The 18,635-nt window shown below is 33.1% G+C and overlaps 3 protein-coding genes across 4 annotated transcripts in view; 1 reads left to right on the plus strand and 2 right to left on the minus strand.

Moving 5' to 3' along the window:
- The window catches only part of LOC119673288 (lipase member I-like), a gene marked incomplete in the record, with an annotated part of 638,721 nt that overhangs the window by 610,741 nt on the left and 9,345 nt on the right, over positions 1 to 18,635 (plus strand).
- On the minus strand, positions 7,085 to 7,769 carry LOC119673289. Of its 2 annotated transcripts, none has more exons than XM_038084553.1 (2): positions 7,694 to 7,769; positions 7,085 to 7,632 (listed from the first exon to the last, which is right to left on the minus strand). In XM_038084553.1, the coding sequence occupies exon 2, from the start codon at positions 7,622 to 7,624 to the stop codon at positions 7,139 to 7,141; it is 486 nt and encodes a 161-aa protein (XP_037940481.1). In that variant the 5' UTR covers positions 7,625 to 7,632; positions 7,694 to 7,769; the 3' UTR covers positions 7,085 to 7,138. The 2 variants fall into 2 exon arrangements, with proteins under 2 accessions (XP_037940481.1, XP_037940483.1); XM_038084555.1 differs by having other exon boundaries at positions 7,690 to 7,769.
- LOC119673290 lies at positions 14,252 to 14,905 on the minus strand. Its single transcript, XM_038084556.1, has 2 exons — positions 14,841 to 14,905; positions 14,252 to 14,776 (listed from the first exon to the last, which is right to left on the minus strand). The coding sequence occupies exon 2, from the start codon at positions 14,766 to 14,768 to the stop codon at positions 14,298 to 14,300; it is 471 nt and encodes a 156-aa protein (XP_037940484.1). The 5' UTR covers positions 14,769 to 14,776; positions 14,841 to 14,905; the 3' UTR covers positions 14,252 to 14,297.

Below are 18,635 nucleotides of genomic sequence, written 5' to 3' on the forward strand. Positions count from 1 at the left end.
GAAAAGTTTATGGGTTATAGATGTTATTATCTATAGACGTGTTCACGCCTATATATATATATATGGTTTAGTAAGTAGGAAAGGATCTAAAACGTGTTCACGCTTTATATTAGGTTTTAATAGCAGGATATGAACGTGTTCACGCTTATATTTGCTACTGGAAAGGATATAAACGTGTTCACGCTTATGTACGGTGGCTATAGGAGGAATAAAACGTGTTCACGCTTTATATTAGGTTTTCATAGCAGGATATGAACGTGTTCACGCTTATATTTGCTACTGGGAAAGGATATAAACGTGTTCACGCTTATATACGGTGGCTGTAGGAGGGATATACAAATCAAAGGAAAATTTGTTATGTAAATCTTTGTTTATACTTAGCTCTGCGACCGACTTTGTATGTTGTGTTTGACTGTCCAAGTCCCTGGTACGTTCTCTTGTCTTCGAAAGTTGATAACGAGCCTCTGTCTGCTTCTGAACACTTTGCGTGTTGATCACTGACTGCTTTCTTCTAAGTAAATGCGTCTTCTTATATACGCATCAGACCAAACTTTAACGTAGCGCAAAGCTTAGTTTACAGCTGGCTTGGATTTTTGACGTCGTTGCTGTTTTGCGCTTTCGCCGTAGTTAATATGCGCGCGCATCAATTTTAACACAAAGCTCTTTGCACAAAAGCTTTCTTTTGACGTTTCTTGTGTTGTGCATTTGTTTTGTTTTGAAACGTGTTTAGCTTAGTGGCGGTAGTGGCGGCTTTAAATATTTATATTTATTTATTAAAATAAAATAAATATTAAAAATATTAAAAGTACAAGTTTAAATAATAAATAAATAAAGTAGGTACAATATTTATTTATTTGAATATATTTTGCATTCTTTTAAATTTTCAATGTAATCTCAGGTTTTATTCAACTGGTGCAGTTACGTGCATGCGGGGGTGGGTTTATGGTAAGTTATTTACTTTTAAAATATTATATAAAAATTAATCAATTTTTATTTCAGGTATTAACTGCACACTAGTTATATGTAGGTTGGAAATTGGTAAAAATTTCCATCCTTACATTTCCCTCCTTCTCCGAGGAAAATTAATTTGCCACTATCTGCCTGCATGATTTCTGTGCCGTTTCTTTGGGCTCTTGAATATTTTGAAAAATTTATCTTGATGTATACTAACAAGATCATAGTCCTTCTGCTGAAGTACACCTAAGTTATTCATCGGCTTCTGCAGTTTTTGGGTGCTGAATGGTTTTGGAATTCCTAGACTTAGTTCCTGTACTTGTATCAGAGGATTGTCTAGCTTATCTTTCGGACGTGTGGAATCATTTTTTTCTTCTTCTGGCTGTTGCTTTCGTTGACTATCGTGGTTAATTGAAACTTGTTGCAATGATTGTGTCGGACTTGGGGTTTCTTGAGTCAATCGAACTCGTCTGGTATGATCTTCGATTACTGTAACCTTTCGTTGACCTTGTTGTGTTTCAATATCTTGAACTTGATGTTGTTCTACGTATCCTTGTGTATCTTGAATTTTAACTTGTGTTATATGGTGATTCCTCGTTGGATTGATTTTTCTTGGTTGATTAGCTACCTGTGAATTTTCCTTGCCAGGACTTGGATCTCTGTGCCGTTGAATCTTGTATTTTTGCGCTTTGATTATGATTGGTTCTTTCTGTCGTTGTACTTTCTGTGTTTGAGCTTGTAATATTTGCTGAATTGGGTTGACTCGCTGTTGTTCAGATACTTCGGGATTTTCTTTGATAAATATTGGTTTTAATTGGTTTTGTAGTTCTTGTATTTCAACTGATACTATTTCACGGTTTGGTGTGACTCGCTGTTGTATAGATACTTTGGGATTTTGCTTGTTGGGTCTTGAATATTGCTGTGGTCCACACGTTTGAATTTGAACTTCATTTGGAAGTTTACCTACTTTGACCTGATTCTGATTGAACGATTTTAGGTTTTCTTTGAAAGACGTGGCACGTTGCAGTGTTTGGTGTACTGATACTTGCTTCGATTGACTTTGAAATATTTCCTGATCTGGTGTAACTTGTGCTGGTTTAAATGCTTCGGGATTCTTCTTGGTAAGTTTTGGGTCTCCTTGTCGTTGTATTTCTTGCGTCTGTGAATTTTCTCTGATGGGCCTTATGATTTGTGATCTTTGTTTAGGTTCGCATAGTTGGACTTGGACCATTTGTTGAACTTCTGTGACTTGGTTCCGATTGAATGGTTTTAGATTTCCTTTAACTGGCATGACATGTTGGATATTCTGCTGAGTTGATATTTGGTACATTCGATTTTGAAATATATCTTGATCTTGTATGATTCGTGCTGTTACTTGCTTAGCTGTCGGCTGGTTGCGGTGCTGATTACTTCTCTGCTGGTTGAGAATAGGTGACTCGGAATTTGAACTGGGAATAAGTTTATCTTGTATCGGCATAGTAGGTACGCGTCTCACTGTATTTTCCCATAACATCGTTTGTGGATATTCAACTTCTATGCGACCAACTATTACTTCCTGTCGAACACCGCGTCGACTCATTTTATCCTGTTCTGCGCGAAGTTCTTCGAAGTCATCAGCTAGTATTGTTAATTCTGTTAAGCTCGAAAAGTCTCGACGTTTGATGTACATTTGGTACTCTGTGCGCATGTTTCGGTATATTTGCTCCAATTGCGAATCTTGGTTTATGCCTGTGTGTCGCATAAGATATTTGATTTCCAGTACATAATCTTTAAAACTTTCATGTTCCTTCTGAACTCGTGCTCGCACCTCGTCTTCTAATCTGTCGAAATACCTATGTGGAAGGAAAAATTTTAGAAAGTCCATCTTGAAGCTTGACCAAAGGTTCCAATGCTTATTGTTGTTGCGGTACCACATCAGTGCTTTGTCTTCAAGCAGTATGGGCATCATCCTGGGAACTAAATTCACGTTGATGTAGTCAAGGTCCGCTACCTCTTCTATGCTTTCCACAAAATCTATGGGATCTATTCCTCCATTGTATTTTACAGACCATTTTCGTATCCGCTCCACGGTTTGTGCATACGATAAGGCCATGATGTGCTGCTTATGCGAACGTCTTGTATGTTTCTCTGTTTAACTGGCTTGAATTGGACTACGGATGAAAGTATTTAGATTTTATCTTTTGATCATGTTAGTTTGTGCCATGGTAACGTGGATATTACTTTGATTTAATTTTGAGAAGTCTGTCTGTCCCTGCTCGGGCGCCAATTGTAACGACAATTTTTCGTCGCTCTGTTTGCCGGGGTAATACTCAGGGGTTGGTCCTGGGTCGTTACAATAAATTTGTATTCACAAGAACAAGACTTCTCAAATAAAAGATTGTGTGTTAAATTTCAATATTTATTTATTATTAAGTTGTCTTAAAACTAACAATGTTTATTCATTTATATTTGATATGTATAAAAATTATTATACCTGTTGTGGAAGAAAAGTTTATGGGTTATAGATGTTATTATCTATAGACGTGTTCACGCCTATATATATATATATGGTTTAGTAAGTAGGAAAGGATCTAAAACGTGTTCACGCTTTATATTAGGTTTTAATAGCAGGATATGAACGTGTTCACGCTTATATTTGCTACTGGAAAGGATATAAACGTGTTCACGCTTATGTACGGTGGCTATAGGAGGAATAAAACGTGTTCACGCTTTATATTAGGTTTTAATAGCAGGATATGAACGTGTTCACGCTTATATTTGCTACTGGGAAAGAATATAAACGTGTTCACGCTTATGTACGGTGGCTATAGGAGGGATATACAAATCAAAGGAAAATTTGTTATGTAAGTCTCTGTTTATACTTAGCTCTGCGACCGACTTTGTATGTTGTGTTTGACTGTCCAAGTCCCTGGTACGTTCTCTTGTCTTCGAAAGTTGATAACGAGCCTCTGTCTGCTTCTGAACACTTTGCGTGTTGATCACTGACTGCCTTCTTCTAAGTAAATGCGTCTTCTTATATACGCATCAGACCAAACTTTAACGTAGCGCAAAGCTTAGTTTACAGCTGGCTTGGATTTTTGACGTCGTTGCTGTTTTGCGCTTTCGCCGTAGTTAATATGCGCGCGCATCTATTTTAACACAAAGCTCTTTGCACAAAAGCTTTCTTTTGACGTTTCTTGTGTTGTGCATTTGTTTTGTTTTGAAACGTGTTTAGCTTAGTGGCGGTAGTGGCGGCTTTAAATATTTATATTTATTTATTAAAATAAAATAAATATTAAAAATATTAAAAGTACAAGTTTAAATAATAAATAAATAAGGTAGGTACAATATTTATTTATTTGAATATATTTTGCATTCTTTTAAATTTTCAATGTAATCTCAGGTTTTATTCAACTGGTGCAGTTACGTGCATGCGGGGGTGGGTTTATGGTAAGTTATTTACTTTTAAAATATTATATAAAAATTAATCAATTTTTATTTCAGGTATTAACTGCACACTAGTTATATGTAGGTTGGAAATTATTACAAAATTTCCATCCTTACAACATGAATTAAAAAAAAAATTAAGTTTTAAATACAAACAAGAGCGTAGATTTCATTTCTTCGTAGTGACTTCCTACTTTCTTAGCATTTCAATTAGTTGAGATACTCGCGTTCCGTAATAATAATTCTACACATATGAGTAACCACAGAAAAGTGCATTCAAATTAGCTTGTACTTCTGTGTGTATATTTAGTGTCCACATAATTCTAGAGTTTATTGCATTTCTATGTCAAAATTCTAAGGTGTCTGGCTTTGTGGTTTATGTTGTTCTTCAACTGCTTGTGATTACGGGCTTCTTTTTCTTCTTCTTCTATGCCGGTTTCTTTAGAAGCCACAATATTAGGCTTCACACTGACTACCAGTAGGTAATGCATTTATTAGTTGGACTTTCTTCCTTGGGAATGTGTGTTGTATACTCGACTAACCACATACGCGGCCTAGCATATCTGATGTACCACAAAATCACAAACACACACATACAAATGCAATTCAATGCAGATGAAGTTTTTGTTAGTCCTTTCGTAGGATCAAGGCATGCCGCTTATTTATTAAATGCACGTATTATCTGAGCACACTTATACTAATACATACTCACTTTCAGACGTTTGTATTTCGACGCAAATGCATTCAACCAAAACACACCTCTAAATATACATCTGAATGGTAGTGTCTGTTAGTTTGTTTGCAAAGGTATTTGGGTTAAGTGTGTGTGATGTGTGATGTGTGTATGCGTGTATGAGTAGAAGTAAGTGGCCATAAATTTACGCAATTTGTGTAAATATTCCACGAACAAGGTTTCTATCTTTATCCTTAAATTATGTTATTTTTGGTTTATTCACAGACGAAATTATGGTGTAGTTTGTTTTGTGTACAATGGCGTCTAATGAATGCTCATTACTCGGAGAAGTTGTAAAATATAGTTTAGTTTAAAAATTTATATTAAAAAAATGATAGCAATAGTGGGAATATAGTGCAGGTGAGAATTTAAGTAAATTTAAGAAAATATTCTTAACTCTAATGGGATGGCATGATTCGGGAATAAGTATACTGACGTTGAAAACATTAACTATCTCTCATTAATATAGAATGCAGTAGATGTGGTTCTGACAATCCTTTAGAGGTATATCTTCTGCTCAAAAAGTACTCGGATTTTGTAAATAAAACACAAATTTAAATTTTATTCCAAATTTATTTTATCTCCTTCAAAATATGCTCCTTCTGAAGCGATACACATATGCTAACGCTTAACCCAATCTTCCATACACTTTTCATAGGCCCGTGAGGGTATGGCGTTTAGTTTCTTCAACGAATTCTCTTTTACCGATGCAATCGACTCAAAACGCTTACCACGAAGGGGCAATTTGATCCGGATCTGGCGAATATGGTGCCTGAGCGATGACAGTGGTGCCGTGTTTGGTCAAAAAATCGCGTACAACAAGAATTTTCCATAGTAAAAATCGCTAAATGCACTCGAGGTAGTCTCATATTAACAGCTGCTGTAAAGAAACTAATTGACAGATCGCGTTTAAATTTGCACCATATATCAAGAAAGGATGTACCAATATAACAAAAGAAAATTTTTTGAAAAAGGGGTCTATTACTTAAGGAATAGTTAATAAACAACAAAATCCGGATACTTTTTGAGTAGGAGGTATTCTTCCATACCTCATAATAGAATAAAAATCTTACCGCTTGTTATGAATTTATATGCCGAGTCCACACACACAACTGAGTGATGATACAACGGTTTATAAACTGTTAGTAAGCGTCGTACATAAAATCATAACAAGCGGTAATATTTTTATTCATTTAAAATGCATTTATTCATTTAAAATCCGCTTATCTATCGATATTAATAGACTTTACTCTCATTAGTAAGGAAATTGTAGTGCTCAGTTGAGAATCGATGATATCAAAAGGTTCAATATCTCTTTACTTTAGTAAGTTGCTAAGGTTTCGATATGAAGATTGGTATGTAGGATTGCCGAAAATAGGTATCAAAGCGCTTATACGATTCTTATAAGTGGAATTGGTATGACTGAAAGCATCTAAGTGCAGTTTCGGAAGCTTAGCTCAATGTTATGGACCTATAGAATTCATAATTTCTAGCAAACAGCAGTTATATAGGTTTACATATAATTAAAGATAATTGAGAAATGATGAATATGTGACAAATGTCGAGAAACCCATTTACGATCTCTTGATAACATACCAAATTTACTTACTATAGGCTACTTACTGTAGTGAATATAGTTCACTATTCTTCACTATTTGCTATACTAAACAGCGGTACATCTACTTTATTGTTTTAGTTGAATCGTTGGGATCAACATTGGGAAAACCTGGTAATTTATATTACATTTATTTTTTATTTCAGGTATGACAGAATAGCTATTGGAAAATCTTTTATAAGGCGACCATCTCTTTTGCTGAATACAAAGTCATCAAAATAAGTTAAACTTTCATGGATCCAAAACATAAATTATTTTCTCTAATCAAAGCACAAATCAAAGATCAACAAAATTGTATACCGTATATACATATACCGTATATTTAAACATTTAAAAGTAAGTAGGTTTCTATCAGTTCAGTATTTATTTAAATTTTCATTTAGCACTACTAATTAAAACAATGTCTAAAATCAATTATTTTCGAAATTGACAGAGCATGTACTATTATTACCGTTATAGTTACTTGAAACGTCAACATAATGCATCCAAGTAACCAACACCCGCGAAACAAACGCAGCTACACAAAAAATCACACAAAATTTAATTGAATTCCCAAATGAATAGTCCCTCTCATCTTTATGAACTTTCTCAACACTGTCTTTTATTGATCCCTGTTTCTTCTGCTCTTGTTTAACTGATTGAAAAAACTGTTCCACACCATTTCCGTCTATGGGCTGGTTTAGATCTACCTGGAACTTATTGGACGCCTCCTTATTTTCGTATTCCTGTTCACTTAAAGAATCTATGAAGTCCTCTTCAGATTGATCTGTAAGTGACTTCAGTTCCGTTTTACACTGACCTAGCGGTTTGGCCTCCATACTACCCACATTTTCTTGACCCTGTTCTGGAGACTGAACGACGCTTGAAGACGGCAAAATTTGTTCTTCAGAAAGCATTGTTTCAACTAAAAATAAATAGATTTATATCCCTCGTAGTTATTGACCTTCACACGAAAACTTACTTACTTTTTAGACATGCCTCTAATGGTATCAAAAAAAAATTTGATTTGGAATTTGAAGTTGACAGAACTCAAATAGTTTTTATAATAAATATAAAATAATTTTTTTTAAGATATAAGAATTTAAAAATTTTTTATATTACTTTGTTTAGATCTGATTGAGGTAGACAACTATTTATATCAAATTTGGATTTTGTAAAATAAAATTTAATAGTATCTAGTTTCGAACATAAGCCCTTGCAGATTGTGTATAATTTTTCAATTTTGATGGATAGAGCAAAAATAAAATAAAGGTTATAATTTGAAATATCATTTGTGTTCATTTACGAAAAAAGTTTTTAATAATGTGTAAGAAGTATCACTTATAGTAAGTTAGTAGTAACAGATATAAAGATAGTTTGAAGACTTGCAATATAAGTCGTTTCAAAGAATATTGAATTCTAGAAGAACAAAGAATTTCACATTTTTATTTTACTTGATTGTCCAAATTTTGAATAATGCTGGGGGTTTTTATTTCCCTCTAAGACATTCTATGATGCACATTTCATCATCTAAAAAATTAGATCCGAACAAATTGATCCCAATAAGATTTTTGTTCGTTTAAATGAATCTTAAGACTAACTTATAACTAACAACTTTGCTTATATTTATAGTGAGGATTCGAAGTATCGAATCCTGATAAGAGAATTTGTTGTTTATTTAGGCCGAACAACGAGAATAATATTTTTAATTACAATGTTTATTTAGAGATTTTAAAGTATAATACGGTATGTAATTATAATAGAATACAATGAGAACATTTCATTGTTTGGTTAGGCTGAACAGCGATAACAATCTTTTTAGTTATAATGTTTAGTTAAAGATAATAGAATATAATAAAATATAATGTAGATCTTTCGTTGTTTGATTAGGTCAAACAACGATAATAAAATATTTAGTATAGGGATAAGATAAGAGAATATAACTCACGCGTCTCCCAAATCCGGCCCTGTGCTTAGTTTCATTAACGGAGCAATCATGCGATATTATTCGAACGCATGGTTCATACCAAACGGGACATCCATTTGTTTGTCTGGAGAAGTTCCCTTTTGGCCACGGTTGCCACTTATGGTACTTTAGTACCAAAATTGGTACTTTTTCTTTTTTTTTTTTCGTTTGGTACTCACGTTCAAAAAATGGTACATTTTTGACGACCCAACTTTATTGTGGATATTTCCAATTAATGTTTTTTATAAATGCAACTTTGCACTATTTTATATTTTGTTCATTTATAACACTATGAAAAACACAGAACGAGAAAACAAAAAGGTCCAAAAAAATTTTGGACCTTCTTTTACAGAAATGGTACCTTTTTAAACCAATTTTGGTACAGAACAAAATTTTCAAGTGGCAACCGTGCTTTTGGCTTCGGTAGCTCTCAACTTCGCAAAAGTGCGCTCGGTCTCTCCTGCTTCAGCTTTCGAACAAGCAAGTTCAATACTTCTTAAAAAAATAAAAAAAATATTTAACTTATATAAATCATTATAACTGAAGGCTTAACAATCAACCTATTTTTTTTAATCGTACCATATAATATGTAAAATTACCAGAAATATCTAACAACTGATGGAAATATTTGAATTTAATTCAATTAAATTGTTAGTCTTAAAAATGGCATGCAAGCAATTCCTGTGGGAATCTATGAGCGTAACTTTTTATTATATTTTCAATTTAAGAAATTGCAAATAAAAATAAAGCTAAAGTTGAAATACTTGAAAATCAACATAATTTCTATGAAAATAACAGTAAAATTGTGTCCATTTTGAAGCGCACTTAAAATGCAAAGGAAAACGTTTGCCTCAAAAGCACTTACCAAACCACTTCAATTACCTTAAATGTATCTGTTTATTTACAAATGCATGAATACGTTTATATGGACAAAGTAGTAGTAGAGAGTAAGGTTAGTCAATAGTGGACGGGAGTGAAGCAGAAGTGGGCAGAAGTGGCAGAATGCAGGCAAAAGGACGCTTTTATATAATATTAAATAGCTAAAATCAACAATCTTAACAATTTAAGGAATATTAAAAGATTAAAAGGCAACAAACAACGAATCCATTGAGTGAAAGTACAAGCATATTTAAGGAGTACCAAAAATTGGCGGCACTTAACCAACGGAAATCAGCGTGCACACGGCAAAGGAAGCGGAAAGTATCTGCATTCAAATATACCAAAAATACACCCAACACACCAACACACACACACACACACAAACACACATACACACATTTGAAAAGAAACTCTTTTATGTTGTAACGAAGAAGAAAATATAAATAAAATAAAATTTTATGTTTTCAATTTCCTGCCGTACTTTTTTGCACTCCTGTGTGTTGTTATTCGTGGTGGTATTGGTTTACTAATGGCGGTGAGGTATGTCGATGTCGATGCTGGGGTATGTTGGGCATTATGGGAAAGCAATCGGCTTGTGTGCGTTGCGTTGTGTTGTGTTGTGTTCAGTTTATGACATTTTGTTTGTAATTTAATAGTTGAAAGGATTTAATTTACGCTGAAGGAGGTGATATAATTAATGAGAGTATGTTGACTGTAACAATTGAAAGCTGTCGCATAATTGTTATTAATTAAAGAATTGTTGCAGCTTCTTCAAATTATTTGTAAAAAATTAAATGGCAATCAAACAAAACAAAAAAAAAAAATAAATTAAATAAAAATAAGAATGCTAGGTTATAAAAAGTATGTGTGAAAAAAAAAAACTGATGTAAAGAAATCAAAGAAAAATTCAGATTAAGAGAAAAAACACGTAACATATTCATCAGATAAGCTTAACGGCCGACAGTATTGTTAACAGCAGGGTTCCATTATAGCATCAAACTGACATAGATTCACACAAACCCGCATAGAGATATGGGGGAAATGTAAAAAAACAAACACATTGAAGAACAAAACAAAGTTAAACTCTAAATGCTTTACTAACGAACTTTATTCAATTATGCAAAGGGTGCACACAATATAGAGAGGTGAAAGTACATGAGACCAGGAGAGGTTCAGACAAGCGGGACACGTTGGTAAAATATATACAATTTTATACTTTGTCATTGCATGAAAGTGTGAATATAGGAATTGTAACTGTGTGTGTGTGTGTGTGAGTGAGTGTTTGTGTGCAAAGTTGGTTTGAAAAATATACCAAAAATGCACAAAATAAAAATAAACTCAAAACAATAAAAAGCAGAAAACAATAAAAATAGTATAAAACAAACCTGTTAAATGGAAAAAAAATCAGATTACGTACAAATACAGTAACACGACAACATAGCCAGGACTTTAGTGGTAACACTTAAAAAAAAATCAAAAAAAAAAGGCGCAAAACCCATTGAACAGCACGTGAAGGTATACAAAAAAAAGAAAAGAGAAAGTGAAAAGAAAGAAAGTAGCTGAAAAAAAATTTGTAGGAAATTGAATGTATGCGAGATTAAGCCGACTGATAAAATGCACAAGTTACGAGCTGTTTTACAAAAGTGCTCATACACAAGTGCCTGGAGTAGTTGCCAAATACCCATGCCGCCAACCGCCACCAAACGCCACCAAGCGCCACCAGCGGCCACCGTTGGCATACTGTTGGAGCCACCGAAAAAAAAACACTAGCCGAAAGCGGTAGTTTTGGATTATTTGTTACCAGTTGGTCAACTGAACGGCACAGTTCATATTTATTCATCTACGACTATCGATAGGTGCCAAAATGCTTCAAAACTTTTTTGTTCAAACCTTCATTTGGTTTTGGTAAGCGCCTGGCGCTATTGTTGCAGTCACAAGTGTGTTATGGAGTTTGGAATATAAAATGCATTTTACTTTGAGAAAAAAACCAAAAAAAAAAAAATGCAGTAGTATAAAAAATATTTTTTCCAAACTAATATGTACATATATAACTACACTTTAGATACACAAAGTTTTTTATGTTTATTTGTTTTTCCAGATAAATCCTTTTTCCTTTGATTATGTGGAAGCGTTTGCATGCTCAGGCCGCCTCATGCTAATTCATTTATTTAAAGCCTAAAGGTTTATTTATTTGTATTTAACTTATTTTTTATTTACGAGTACCAGTACCAGTACCAGTAGCAGTAGCAGTTGTATTTGCTGTATAGTGCAGAGCATTTTATTCCAAACTCTTCACAGCTTTTATGGAAGTTTATTCCTCAACTGGTTTAATTCAAAGTTTTTAATTAAATTTTATTGAAATCGTGTACACACAAGTGTTAATAACTTTTAAAAAACATTTTACACATATAATATTTTTAATTGAACTAAGCTAGGTGTCGGTACTCATATGCTCAATGGGTTAAGTTTTTATGAAAAATTTATGAGCACTTTGCGGAATCTAATAGTTAATATATCAACTTAAAAGATTTAAATGTTGTCTATGGGCACTCAATTAAATTATATGAGATACAGCAAAAAATTAATAAAAATTGTTATATCAAAGAGGATCCGATATTTTATTGGATGTTTGCATGCAGTTTGATGAATTAATTAAGAGTGTTTCCATAGTAAAAATCGCTAAATGCACTTGAGGTAGTCTCACATTAACAGCTGCTGTAAACAAACTAATTGACAGATGGCGCTCAAATTTGTACCATATGTCAAGAAAGGGTGTACCAACATAACAAAAAAAATTCTTGATAAGGTTTATTACTTAAGGAGTAGTTAACAAACAACAAAATCCGGATACTTTTTGAGCAGAATCTAAAATCATAAAACTAATTGAGTAACACCTAGCTTAGTTCAATTAAAAATATTATATGTGTAAAATATTTTTAAAAGTTATTAACACTTTTTCTTTTAGTTTATGACATAAAACAAAATAATATCCTTATATTAAAATGGCTAAGAGGGCCATTGAAGTAGATTTATATATACAGTAAGATCCCACTTAACGCTGTTTCGGTTTAACGCTCTTTTATTTCAACCCGAACATTTAAGCATATGTTTGAATCAACAGACGGAGAAGAGAAACAATCAATAAGAGAATTTTGGAAAAACTACAATATCATAAATGTTATAGAAAACATAAACCTTTCTTGGAATGAGATAATAGAAAGATCTTTGAAAAGAGTATGGAAGAACATTTGACTAGATTTAAGTAAGAGCAAAGACATTGGATGCTCTGTCGATATGGATGAAGTAGTAAAAGAAATAGTGGAATTAGCGAAAGAAACCGGTTCAGATGCGGTAAATGTGGAAGACGTCGAAGAAACAGTTCAAGAAAGGAGCAAATAGTTTTTCTAATGATGAGCTCAAGGAATTAATTGAGCAAGAAGAAACAAAAATATTCTTAGTAGTGATTTCGAAGAAGAGCAAAAAGAATTTTCGATGGTGTTTGTAAAAAGGAATTTGACCACAACAACTGAAATTATGAACCAATTTTTTGACAGGAGTTGAAAAGCAAGACGGGGTGTTATAGATGATTTATCCACTTATCAACGGCTTCTAGCAGAACACAAAAGGGAAATCGTAAACTGCATTAGATGCCTTCTTGACAAAAAGGCAGAACACTGGAAACACAAAATAGACTGAATGACCTGACTGACTTAAAATTTTATTTATTTTCATATATATTCGTTTATATTGTTTTTGTTTATGTAAGAAATAAATATTTGATTCTATTATTATTAAAACTACTAAATTATAACTATTAAATTTAATACCTAAGCAATTTTGTATCAACCTTCTCCAAACCCCATTAGGGGGTTCATCTAACCCCTCATTATCATGTTAAGATAGCCTCGTTTAGCGGTGTTTCGCATTACGCTCTATTTTGATGGAACGTGTCCTACGTGTTAAACAGGGTCTTACAGTATAAGTATATGTATATACAGTCAAACTTCCATAACTCTAAGTACCATTTTGCAAAGAAAAGGTTCGACTTGTGGAGACTTTGAGCAAAAAAATTTTTTTTTCTTCTTATTTTAAAACAAATCAAATACAGCACAGAAATTATAGTGAAGTGAAACATTCAAAAATTAGGGTTTAAAATTTTAATTTTGTTTCTTATATTCAGTAAAAAAAGCTTCCAATTTATTCCAAACCTCATAGTGATCATCAGTTGGAGTATCATTCGTTTGTTAATAAAAATTCAGAATTTTGAATGAGTCTTCTACTACATTCTTGGAAGGCTAATAAACAATTTCATTCACCAAACCCTCCTCATTACTTTTCGTTTCACTTAGAATTAGATCCAGTAATTCAAAGCTACAATGTTCCATAATATCGTCATCTATAGGAAAGTTTGATGTACAAATTTCATTGTCAAGCCTTATATAATCGTTAAGAGAAGCATAGAAGTTATTTACTTTAAACCACGCTACCAGCGACTGGCATTTGCACAAAGAAGCACTTCCCCTAACACCAAAATAGATTCATACTTAAAACAAAAATTTGACTTGTAGAATGCACTTTCCCACATTCCAGAAATTCGAATTATAGAAGTTTGAGTTTTGGAAGTTTGACAGTATTGTATATAAATTTTACAATTATGCGAATTTTTTTCTTTATTTTTTATTTTAATATTCATTAACCATTACATATCAAAAAAAATAATGACTTTTACTTTTAGTCATTACGATTTAGTGATTATAATCACTTTCAAAATTAGTGGCATTTGCTTGCTTGTCATTAACATTAAAGCGATCTTTAATTTCGATGTAATGCATCCATGTAAATAATAGCCGCAAAACTACCGCTGCAATCGGAAAGAATAGAGTTGATTTAATTGAACTCCAAAACGGATAGTTCACCCTATCTTCATGAACTTTCTCAACACCGGCTTCTATTTCTCCCTGATCTTCTGCATCTTGCATCTTATATTGATTCATATATTCGGTTACTTCTGCAGCCTCTTGACTTTCGTACTCATGCTCACTTACGGGTTCTATAAAGTCCTCTTCATATTGACCTGAGAGTGAGAGCAGTTCCTCTTTACACTGACCTGGAGCTTTAATTTCCGTAGTAACCCTATTTTCTTGACCCTGTTCTGGAGACTGAATGGGGGTTGAAGATGGCAAAATTTGTTCCTGAGACATAGCGTTGAATGACATGATTTCAACTATAAAAAAATTAATGAGTTATAATATTTGCAGTTAATGGCTTTGGTATGAAATTTTACTCACATTTCGGAAATAGCTGTGATAACTTTTAAATGACAGTTTGATCTTTCAGAATTCGAAGTTGACTGAATTCAAATAATATTTAAAATGTGTATTTAATAATTATGTATATAACATATAATAATTTGAAAATTTTTTGGGTTACTTAGTTCACATTTAACTAAGATATAAAAATAGTAAAATATATTTTACGAAATCGGTAAAATAAAATTTAATCGAATCTACTTTTTATACCTGTGACTGCTGAATTTCATTAAAGAAGTTAATTATTATTTATTAGAGGATAAGAGGATATAAGAGGATTATTAATAAGATTTTTAGTTATTGTTAAATTTTTTGTTTATATATAAAAAAATATGTCTTACACTTATTTACCTAATTTAATAAAAATTATAGATTCTTAAGTTGAGTGTGGCTTGCTACAATTCGTAGACGCGTGGATCCGTTCTTGTGTTTCATACCAAGCCTTGTGTCTATCTTTGGTTTATCGTTATGCTTTAAGAAATGTGACAGAAGAGTTATTTTTTCCTCATAGTTCAACTATACATGATAATGTTATTGTATTTTATATTTATTAGAGTATCTATTTAAGAAGTGTTTATATCTTCTTTATTGAAAAATTTATTATAATATATAATAGTAGTGTTTTGACCAGAGAGTAGTGAATCCAGTATTGTTTAGCTTGGGTGCCTGCTTGTGAAGGGTTATGACCACGGTGCTTTAAAAATCACACGTATCAAGATAATACGCCAATAAACAATGCACCCATTGGAAATTCCCGAGAATTTCCGTCAGCGCCAATTAAAGTTATGTGTTTGCCATAATTTTCTCCTTGGTAAGTTGTGAGACCCACTCTACCTCTGCTGATCTTTAGTGTAAATATGCACTTTACCGCCGAATTAAAGTAAAATAAAATCCTTTTTCTCGCGTAAGTTTGGGTATTAACCACAGTCATCACCACTCTTTCAAACTTAGTTGGTTAGGACAGCCGCGGGCCCGTACCCCCGTCGTACTAGACTACTACCACCGGTCAGGTATCGCAAGTGAGGACACTCACTTACTACTATTCACTCTTCAAACAGTATCGATATAGCGCCGGGATTTTAGTCGCCTCTAACGACAGACATGCCATTTACGTAGACACCTCGTCTTGAAGGCTTAACACCACGGAACTTAGGGGAACTCCATATGAGCTCTGAGGAATTTCGCCGGTACCAGTTGAAGCTGTGTTTGGGCATAACTTTCACCGTGGTGAGAAGGACCAGAGAAGCAGTCAGTTTTAAAGTATTGTATAATGCAGAAAAGTTTTTAAAAAAGTGTCCGCAGGTTCTGTTAGTTACAACCTTATTAGTCGCCAGGATTTCTTGGATGTATTGAAAGTGCGTGTGCCAGCACATTTGGGTGACTACCAAAACGGCTTAGATATATCTTATAATGTTTGTACAAGGAGTACAATGTTGGGTTGTAAGTTTTAGCGTAACCAGTGGTTAGTGCAATAAAATTTAATACCATATATCAACTTATTATAATAATAGATGATAATAATTTTAGGCTCATGATGTGAGTGAGTGTAGAAATGTGTAGTAGCTTTAGATGGTGTGGTTTCTTGAGTTACATAAAATTTAATATTACAAAAAAGTAGTTATTATTGCGCATTGGAACATTAGAATATATGAAGTGGGTTTAATATCTGCTAAAGGTTTACATGTATGTTGATCCTTTTTTCGAGTCAGCGCAACTGGGCACTTTTACTCTTTGATAGCTGGGGGTACTACAGGGTCCCATCCATCTCATTGACTAACTTATGTATTCCCTATAAGCTTCATGATTATTCAGTGATTGATTTAAGATCTGCGTACCTCCCAGTGCGGAGAGTGATTACTCTAAGATTAGATAGTGGTAAGTCCATTTTCGCATATAACTTCAGGGCTCTGTCCCTTATGTATTTTTTGATCGGGTCTATTCTAAGGTCTCTTAGCATGTCGTTTGTGCGGATGTACCAAAGCACTTTGAAGAGCCTTCGGAGAGCCTGACTTTGAGCAACTTCTAGCTTTTGTATAGTAAAGTCGGCAGCTTTGCTATACGCGACACAACCATAAAGTAATGCTGGTCTAATTATCTGGCTACATTATTGTATATTTATAACATTGTATTTATTAATTAAAATTTTATATTTAAATTTTTTTTTCGTATATTGCATTATTATAAAAACATTATTTTAAACAAAAAGCATTAAACTCTGCTGTGTTGCTTAATTAAAACCACAATAAACGATAACATTGGAACCAAGCAGTTAACCAATAATCTACCAACAAACCAATGAACTTGCGTAAACAACTGAATGCGGAGACAATGGTGTCCTTAAACAGGACTGAATATGTAATATGTGCACTGAGTCGTCGAGGCTCCTAAACATGCACATTGCCATCGATTCACGTAAGCTCACTGGCATTAAGTGTGAATATGTTGTAACGTGTAAATGTCATTTTAATTGTGTGGAAAGTTTTGTCACGTATTTGACTGGCAATGCTTTTATTTTAGTGCATTATTTTCTAGTGTTTCGCACGTTTTCCCATTTCCCATTTCCATTTTCCATTCATCGAAGTTCAGATAAAGCGAGCAATTTCGTTTTTTAATAATGTCGAAAATTGAAATGGAATAACAAAATTAACAAGTTACAAAATTACTAAACTTAAACTGAATTTTACAACGAATTTTTGTCGTTTATATTTAGTGACTTTATTTTAAATTTAAAAAATTACAAATTTCAAATAAGTTTGTAGTGCACTGAATTGCATAAATCATCATAATTATTAATACTAATTTCGCAAATGATTTATTCACCCAGAAATGTGCATTAATTGCAAGTGGAGAATTAAGTTTCACGTTATGATTCAATATTGTAAAATACTTTTTTGGAAAATTTATGACTTTGTGCAGTTGCTTAGCAGACGCAGTGTCTCGCGATACTGCACTATTTACTAGAGTTCGAGTCAGGACTCGCTTACAGGACGAGGCGCCTTAATGCACTTCCAATAACAAATTTTTGCATACAGATTCAGTTTCAGATTCCATTAACAATTTACGTCCTCGTAGAACAATGACACACTCGCGTACAAACTTACATGCATAAATTTTCAATTTATTAAAATTTTACTGTTTACAACCGTTTCGATACGTGCTAAACTTGCAGATACAAAATATTTTCTAATTTCGAAATAAAGTTGTACTTTGGGACGCATTGTATTTGTGTACGTTTATTTGACAGTCACAGTTGACATTTAGGACCCATAAAACTTTGATATTTAAAAATAAATAAAAATGAAAATATTGGTTCGCCTTGCTTTCGCTCTCTTTAGCCTTGTACGAGGCACGAGGTTCTATGTGATCAGTTTTTAATGGAAAAATGTGAATTTATGGTGACTGCAAAGTTTACTGCTTATGTATAAAAAGCAACAACAACAGTGAATGATTGCATAAAAAATATAGATTTAAAAAATTGGTAATAAAATTTCAACCATAAAAATAAAAATGTGTATTCAAAATAATGATGTGCATCGAGATTCAAATTATATTGACTTTGTTGCCTGTGGCAGTGTTGGAAGGTTGCATTTGCCTTCGACGTTGAAGGAAAATTTAAATTTTTCCTTTAAATTCCTTGTGTGGTTTTATGAAATGCGCTGCGACTGATGACAGTTATCTATATCTGTATATATTGTATTGTGTTTTAATAGTAAATGAAATCATAAAGCATGAAATGAATTCATCATCCATTTGGATATATAGTGTATTGGTACA

The sequence above is a fragment of the Teleopsis dalmanni genome, chromosome 1 (genome assembly GCF_002237135.1).
Source record: "Teleopsis dalmanni isolate 2A chromosome 1, ASM223713v2, whole genome shotgun sequence".
Lineage (NCBI taxonomy): Eukaryota > Metazoa > Arthropoda > Insecta > Diptera > Diopsidae > Teleopsis > Teleopsis dalmanni.

Bases quoted from the DNA above. Each gene is read 5' to 3' on its own strand.
- LOC119673289 (XM_038084553.1), bottom strand. From the start codon at position 7,624: ATGCTTTCTGAAGAACAAATTTTGCCGTCTTCAAGCGTCGTTCAGTCT.
- LOC119673290 (XM_038084556.1), bottom strand. From the start codon at position 14,768: ATGTCATTCAACGCTATGTCTCAGGAACAAATTTTGCCATCTTCAACC.